The sequence below is a fragment of the Otolemur garnettii genome, unplaced genomic scaffold (assembly GCF_000181295.1).
Source record: "Otolemur garnettii isolate 467f Iridium unplaced genomic scaffold, OtoGar3 scaffold00060, whole genome shotgun sequence".
In the NCBI taxonomy this organism is placed as follows: domain Eukaryota; kingdom Metazoa; phylum Chordata; class Mammalia; order Primates; family Galagidae; genus Otolemur; species Otolemur garnettii.
Genome location: NW_003852455.1, coordinates 6,334,996 through 6,343,375, shown reverse-complemented (window position 1 = coordinate 6,343,375; position 8,380 = coordinate 6,334,996). Strand labels below are relative to the sequence as shown.

The window sequence follows — 8,380 nt, the reverse complement described above, 5'->3', positions numbered from 1 at the left end:
TCTCTCTCTCTCTCTCTCTCTCTCTCTCTCTCTCTCTCTCTCTCTCTCTCCCTTTTTATTATTCCAGAACGCTGTGATGACTGGGGACTAGATACCATGAGGCAAATCCAGGTGTTTGAAGATGAGCCAGCTCGCATCAAGTGCCCGCTCTTTGAACACTTCCTGAAGTATAACTACAGCACAGCCCACTCAGCCGGCCTTACTCTGATCTGGTATTGGACTAGGCAGGACCGGGACCTTGAGGAGCCCATTAACTTCCGCCTCCCCGAGAACCGCATTAGTAAGGAGAAGGACGTGCTGTGGTTCCGGCCCACCCTGCTCAACGACACCGGCAACTACACCTGCATGTTAAGGTAGCCTGACTCTCCACACCCCGTGTTAAGGTAGCCTGACTCTCTACACCCACGTGTTAAGGTGGTAACTTTCTCTTTTCCCTTCAGTTCCTGAGCTTTTATCCAGAGGTGCATGTGCCAGGAAACTGGTGAGGGGGAGAAAGTGCTTAGATTTTTGTGAGTTAGTTCTCTGTGGCTTCGCTGAAGTGGGTTAAAGGAGGTATGCAGAGAAAATGATTGTGCCCTCTAAGAACATGCGCCATCGGCAGTTCCTTTTTCAGACCCTGAGAAATGCTGAAGTTGTCTAAAGATGAAATCTTGTTTATCTACCCTTTTTCCAAGACATTGGAATCTGCCTGCATTTATGCCTCGTCTAGAGGCGTCCATTTCATCTAATGAAAATTGTGGGGAGTAGAGCACTTTCCTAGCTATTATTTTTGGCATCTTTCAAAGTGCTTGGCACAGAATACAGACTCAGGGAGCCTTTAGAGAAGGAAGAATACTTGAGAGGCATCTCATGTATATAGGACAATGCCTTTTAAATGTTTCACCAACATTCCCCCAAGAAGCAAGAGAACGCCACATCCCTCAGAAAATACCAATATAATCCAAAGCAGCCTGTCGTTACTGCAAAATTTTTTGCAAATCCACTTGTTTCTCAAAAGTTCATGTAGATTTCATATTTTACTGCACAATATACCTATTTTTCTTTTACTAGAGATTATTACTATTTTTTCTCAGAAAAAAAAAGAAAAGAAAAATCTTCCAAAAACAGTTCTCTCCAAAGAATAACTATTTTAAGATTTAATTCTTTGGTTACCTTTGACCTCCAGTCCCTTTTTAAGCTATTAGGATTTACTTTGTTTTCTAAACTCCCATTTGAATTATTTTTTTCTTTTAACATAATTTCATACTATTTAACAGGTGCAATTACAAAATACTGCAGACTCAGGGGCTTAAAAAATAGAAATTTATTTTCTCACAGCTTTGGAAGCCAGAAGTTCAAGATGAAGGAGTTAGCAGGACTGGTTGTATTCCCAGCGCCTCTCTTCTTGGCTTGTACACAGACGTTTTCTCTCCATCTTCACATGGCCTCCCCTGTATGTTTGTGTTTCTGTGTCTCTGTGTGTGTGTCTCTCTCTCTGTGTCTGTGTCCTAATCTCCACTTTTTTATCAGGACATTAGTCATATTGGATTAGGGCCCACCCCTCTGACATCATTAACTATGTCTCTAAATGACCTATTTTCAGATACACTGGTAATCACTGTCTAGGGTACTATAGGTTAGAACTTCAACATAAGAATGGCAGAGGGGCACGATTCAGCCCTTTAATAACAATAAGTAATCCCAGATCTTTTTTCTCTCATAGATGTTACCTGTTCTCCATTGGAAAACTGTGACTATGTTTGGTATAGATAAGCTATACAATGATTATGTAATAAAGGACCTTTTTCTATCACAGGAACGCCTCTGGATCACTGTACCCTTGGGGAGATCCCTGTAGCCTCTGCAGTCCTTATGAATCTTTCACCTGATTCTTTAATTTCACTGGAATAGACTCTAGACTGACATGTGACTTCCAAAGAGCCTGGAACACTCATGTGCCCACTATTTATGTTCTAATACAACATAGGAGAAGTTAAAACAGGTTACAGTCAAAAGAGCCCAAAGTGCAAAAAGAAAATAGGACATCATTTCAACTCTGCCAGCAGTTAGCCAGGGACCTTAGGCAAGTCACATCCACGTCCGAGAGCTTTGGTCCCCATGTACATAGAAGAGAGTTGAGCTCGGCTGCAAACCTGTACTGCCTGTGACTACACTGAATACCGCAGGCAGATGTTTGCATATCTAAACATCGAAAAGATACAAAGACAAAAGGTGCTACACCTGAATAGGGCACTCATCACAGATGGAACTTGTAGGCCTGGAAAGTGGTCTGGACGGGCGGGTGAGTGACTGTACACTTTTATCCTAGGACAATGCAGTAGGTATGTTTATACCAGCATCACCACAAACACATGAGTAATAGTCTCACTGTGACATTACAGTGGCTACGACATTACTGGACAATGGGAATTTCTCAGCTTCCTTATAATATCATGGGATGCCATCATATATGTGATCCATTGTCGATGGAAAAACATCATAATGTAGCACATAACTATTTATACAGGGTGGCCATAAAGTTCATGTGCAACTAAAAATTAAAAGTTTTAAATTTAAGATTGCTCGTGGACTTTATGGCCACCCATATAAGCTCCCATACACACACACATACATGTTTAAGATCGTATCTATAATAAATACTTTAGTACATTAATGTAGTGAATTGTGCCTGCCTTTTATTCTGTGATGTTAATTGGTGTAAGCTATGCCTCCATCACCCATGTAATTCTTACAGGAACTTACACGTGCAAAAGATGTCCCAATATGCAGTATTGGCTTCGGTTCACTTTAATGTAGCTGCTGTTTTGAGTCAAATGCAAACTCGACTAACCATCCATTGCATGTTTCTCTTTTCAGGAACACCACATATTGCAGCAAAGTTGCATTTCCCCTGGAAGTTGTTCAAAAAGACAACTGTTTCAATTCCCCGATGAAACTCCCAGTGCACAGACTGTATATAGAGCATGGTATTCAGCACATCACTTGTCCAAATGTAGACGGATATTTTCCTTCCAATGTGAAACCCACCATCACTTGGTATATGGTAAGCAAATTGGGGGCAGTTTCTTCTCTCTAATGTTATATAGAATGATAATATTTATTTACTGAGTTGAATATTTAACCCAACTATTTCTCTAAAGATTTTCTGATTTCTTCCTTAAAAAATTTAGATAATTCTTTTGCTACTTCCTCTGATTGTACCATTGGAAAGGAAATCGTCAGTGAAATTAGCAGCGTGACTCACCTCAGCCCACCATTTCTGAAATCCCGTTAACTAGACTACCAGAACCACCTTTTTTCTGTCAACTTCCTGGGAAACATTTTGAGAAACTTTGCTCACTTCTCCTCACTGCGTGGTGGAGTCAGAAGCTGTTAGTTCATCTAGTGAATTTCAACTCTTGATTAGTCAGCACTGTATTTTATTATTTATGTGCGTTCTCCTGTTTGCCCTCATTTGTGGGCACTCACCATCTGTGTGGCCTCTCCTGCATCTAAGGGATTTGGAAAGAGTTTAATCAAAAAAATGGAAGTGTTGGAAAGAGGCAGAGCAGCAGCCTAGCTTTTGAATTGCCTCAAATCTCCAGCATAAGCCGAAGGAGGAAAAAAACCTATGGGCAGAATTCACAACCAAACTTGGTAATAAGTTACCTATAAGAACCACTTCAATAAAACCGTGAGACAAACCACCAACAGCCTTAAGACCCAGATGGAGTCAGTGTTTGCGGGGAAGGGAACAGATGGGAGTAATGTGGCCTGGCAGACTTGAGAAAAGAACCCCAAAGAGCCAACAGGTACCCAGGGGAAAGCAGGGTGAACCACTCTGAGAACAGCAGCTGAAATCGGGAGGGGTTTTGCTCTCATAAGAAGGCAGGGCAAGAAACCCCTAGTAAGAAGTTTAGAAGGGGCTGGAGCAGTTCAAGGGGCTCACAGCTCTGAAAAGGAACCTGCCATAGTGAAGAGAATCTGCTGAGAGTGGAGTAAAAAATGCACTGGATCAGAGCGAGATACAGCGAGGAAGAAGGAGAACTGTCTAGAAGGGGAGCAGGGGACAGAGTTAGCACATCAAGGCCAAGCCACCAGAGTTGTCAAGACGCCATCTCTGTAAAGTTAGAAAACCCTGCCATATTTTAAAGTTCAGGAAAAACTATTTCAAAAAGGAGTTAAACTTTTTTTTGAGACAGTCTTACTTGGTCACCTTTGGTAAAGTGCCATTGCAACAAATTCTTGGATTCAAGTGATCCTCTTGCATCAACCTCCTGAGTAACTGGGACTACAGGTGCCCACCACAATTCCTGCTATTTTTAGAAATGGGATCTCGCTCTTGTTTAGGCTGGTCTCCTACTCCTGAGCTCAGGCTATCCACCTGCCTCTGCCTCCCAGAGTACTAGGATATTTAAACGTGAGACAAGTTGTAAAAAAAAAATAACATAAATAAGAACTAGAAAAGTTCAAAAATTATATACATTATAGAACTCGGTAAAAACTTAGAAGAAAATAGTTTCAGAAAAGACTCTAAACGAAGAGGAAGGACAACCATACTAGGTTTTTAAAATCAAAATTAAATGATGAGTCAAAGAAGAAACTTTGTGTGGCTATATGAATATCAGGAAAAGTAGATTTTAAGACAGTGAGGATTACCAGAAGTAAAGAGTACATTTCATAATAAAAGAAACACTTCATTGGGAAAACATACAAATAAGAAAAGTACATATACCTAATAACAGTGATTCCAAATACATGAAGCGAAAGTTGGCAGAATTCAAGGGAGAAATAGACAATTCCACGGTCACGGTTGAAAATTTTAGGTTCCAGCTGTGTTTAAGATGTTAATGAAACAACTTAGGGGCCAAGATGAAGAGTGTTCTATTGGCTAGTGGTGAACAATTGGAACCTGAATAGAAATAGTATATTATAATTGAAATAATTTTAAACCTGTGAAGTAAGTTTAAATTCTTATGTTCATAATGATATTTCAAAAAATTTAATTAGTTACATGTGGGTGGTGATAGGAAATCAATTCATTATCTTAAAAATTGGCCAAGGGGAATAATCAAGCATTCATTCTGGAATTTGTAGAAGAAATGTAATGTTGGGTAATAAAGTGGTGCACAGAAGTGTGTTTCTATCAAACCCTTCCTAATGATAACTGAAAGATAAATGACCCAATTAAAATATCATCACACTGCAACCTTGCATGGATTAATAAGTCCAAGTAGTAAAGCATCAGAGGCTGCTAACATCTCATGACGAGAAACCCCCAACGTGTTTCTTCTGATGAAAGAACACAGTATTACCTATAATATTGCCAAATGGATTAAATCTGAGTCAGAGTGAGCCTTTGGCTACCAAGGCCATTTTGCATGAGATATAGAGATTTTAGGAATATTATTGAACTTCACCATCAATTTGCAATCAGCAAATCCAGATTTCACGAAACTCCTCTATATGCCAGACGTGCAGGGTTCTTTAACAGATAAATGATAAGAAACGGCAAAGGAAATACTCCATGGAGTGGGAATTGTAAATTAAAAGAAACATAAAAGACATTTAAAATGTAGAAGCCTGAACATGCATACATGGGTTGTAAAATTATACATGAAAAAATAAGTGGTTTTTCTACATAAGTATAGACAATGACTGCTTTGGGGGGGGATTAAAATAGGTGTGATTGACCTGGGGCTTGCAGAAGGCCTCTCAAGGATGGCTGGGAAAGATTCCAGACCTGAGTGATAATTCCAAAGCTGTTTGCTTTGTAATAACTCAAAAACTCATACGTATGTTTTGAGGGTTTTTTAACAATAAAATGACTAAACAAGAGGGAGAAAGAGAGAAAAGGGGGGAGAAAGAGAAAAAGGGAGATAATTTAAGAAATTTAACAACCAATTGGATTTTAGTCAGATCCTGTTTCATGCAGAGAGCTATAAAACAATTTAAGGGCTGAGCACAGTGGCTCACACCTGTAATCCTGGCATTCAAGGAGGCCCACAGGGAAGATCACTTGAAGTCAGGAGTTGGAACAAAAGCAAGACCCAGTCTCTACTAAAAATAGAATAAATTAGCAGCAGATAGTATTCTATGCCTCAAGTCCCAGCTACTCAGGAGGCTGAGGTAGGAGGATCTCTTGAGCTCAGGAGTTGGAGGTTGCAGGGGGCTATGGGGATGCTGGTGCACTCTAGCCAAGGTGACAGGGTGAGCTCCATATAAGTTCCAAAGGAGCTCACAATTTAATACAGATAAGTTCAGAAATAAGAATTGTTATTCTTATGAAATCATAGAATTCTAGGTTCCACAAGTGTGGCAAAGAGAGATTCCTGTTGGCTTTTAGAAGAGGAAGAGATTCGCATACGTGTACTATATGAAACTGCCTGTTTCTTGAGAGGGAAGTTCTGTTATATCCACCTCTGTATCTCCAGTGATTCCTAGATCTCTGTTTTGTCTAGCAGGTGAAGGATGGTGCATTTCACCAAAGTGTGAAATAGCAAAGGAGGAGCAGAATTGGGGAGTAAATAGTAGATTTAGGTGGTGTCATGTGAAGTCAGAGATGGCTGTGAGGCATGTGGATGGCAAGTGGCAGGACAGTGACTAGCAGGCAGCAGTTGCCTGTTTGTGGGTCTAGAGCAGCAGTTCTCAACCTGTGGGTGGCGAGCCCTTTTTAACAATGAAAATACATTGTGGCCTTAGGAAGGTTGAGAACCACTGGTCTAGAGCTTGCAGAAAAAAAGAAAGAAAAAGAAAGAAAGAAAAACAAAGCTGGAGACAGAATTGGATTCATCTGTGTGATTGTGGAAGCTCTTAAGAAGACTAAGTGAGAAAAGGAGTGAGGTTAACTGTGGGGAGTCTGTTCATGGGGTAGATGGAGGCATAGAGCCGTGAAGGAGACTGAGAGAAAGCCGTAGCTATAAAACCATTCCCATTGCTGAGATCCAACCATGTGCAGGTGGCTAAAAAGGGCATCCTTTGGCCAGGCACGGTGGCTCACGCCTGTAATTTTAGCATTCTGGGAGGCCGAGGCAGGTGGATTGTTTGAGCTCACGATTCTGAGACCAGCTTGAGCAAAAGCAATACCCCGTCTCTACTAAAAATAGAAAAACTGAGGCAAGAGAATCGCTTGATCCCAAGAGTTGGACATTGCTGTGAGCTATGAGGCCACGGCACTATACCCAGGCCAACAGCTTGAGACTCTGTCTCAAAAAAAAAAAAAAAAAAGCATCCTTTTTCTTCCCTGGTCATGGGAAGGTGGCCACCGATGCCTGGTATTCGGCTACTGCTTCCTATTTCTCCACCTGTGGTTGGGTCGGCATCTGACATTTCTGGTCATAAGAGCTTTTCCTCCCAGGTCTGAGCAGCAGGGCAGCACCTTCTGTTTCTGCCTCCTAAGTCACCCCCAGCATTACCCAGCCTCCTCGGCCCCTCCAGAGCAGTTCTCGTGCAGTTGTTAGCAGCTGAGCTCCGTACCTTGACGTTGGAAAACCAGTCTCTTGTAGTCGATACCAATAAGTCTATAAGGGTTAAAAGATAAATACATAAAAATCCTACTATCTGAAAGATAAAAGCTGCTGAGTTGAAAAAGGAGGAGGAAACGAACACTTGTTACATTGTGCTGGTCCCAGGGCAGCTGCTTGGCACTGTGTGTGTTACCATGTGTGACATTTGTCACAACTACGCAGGAAGATACTGACTTTTAACGGAGGAGGACATAGAGACTTCCAGAGGGAAACAGTAACACTTAACCTTTCTCAAACACAGGTTTGTTCCAAACGCTTTATTTCACTCAATTCTTTCACCGCCCTTGTGAAGTGGGCTCTTTCATTTCCTTCATTTTGTAGTTTCGGTAGAGAGTGGTGGAGAGATATTCCCGAGGCCACAGGTCTAGAAGCTAAGAGCAACCCGGGCCGTCTGTGTCATAACTCCCACTTTTGTGTTGGTTTATATCATTTACACGGATCCAGGTGCGAATGGGAGAGTCCAGAACTTCAGGCCAGTTCCTTTCGGTTCTAAAGCCTGTATTCTTCAGATCTGAGGTGGCTCAGAGGGTGGGGTCCAGTCTTTACTTTTGGACCTTAGGACACATTATCTTTGCACACCCACTGGGTTGTGGGCAGGACTGTGGGACTCGGGGAAACCTGTGGAGAGAGGGCCCTAGGAAATCAGAGGGGTCTCAAACTGCGATTAAAGGAGATAGAAAACCAAATGTTGGCTCGGCTATAGCTCAACCGGCTAAGGCGCCAGCCACGTACACCTAAGGTGGCGGGTTCGAATCCCCAGCCCGGACCCGCCAAACAACAATGACTTCTTCAACATCTTCATAAGTTGTGAAATCGCTTTTTCTAGAACAATGAAATTCAGAACAGTGCCCAAGATTATTTATTAAATCAGCTGG

At 41.7% G+C, this 8,380-nt stretch overlaps 1 protein-coding gene across 3 annotated transcripts in view; it reads left to right on the top strand.

Annotated features, from left to right (window-relative positions):
* The window catches only part of IL1RAP (interleukin 1 receptor accessory protein), a 138,995-nt gene that overhangs the window by 83,984 nt on the left and 46,631 nt on the right, over positions 1 to 8,380 (top strand). For all 3 annotated transcript variants that reach the window (XM_023514833.1, XM_023514834.1, XM_023514835.1), the window contains 2 exons: positions 68 to 353; positions 2,857 to 3,043. In XM_023514833.1, coding sequence (XP_023370601.1) covers positions 68 to 353; positions 2,857 to 3,043 — 473 coding nt within the window. The remainder of the gene's footprint in view (positions 1 to 67; positions 354 to 2,856; positions 3,044 to 8,380) is intronic.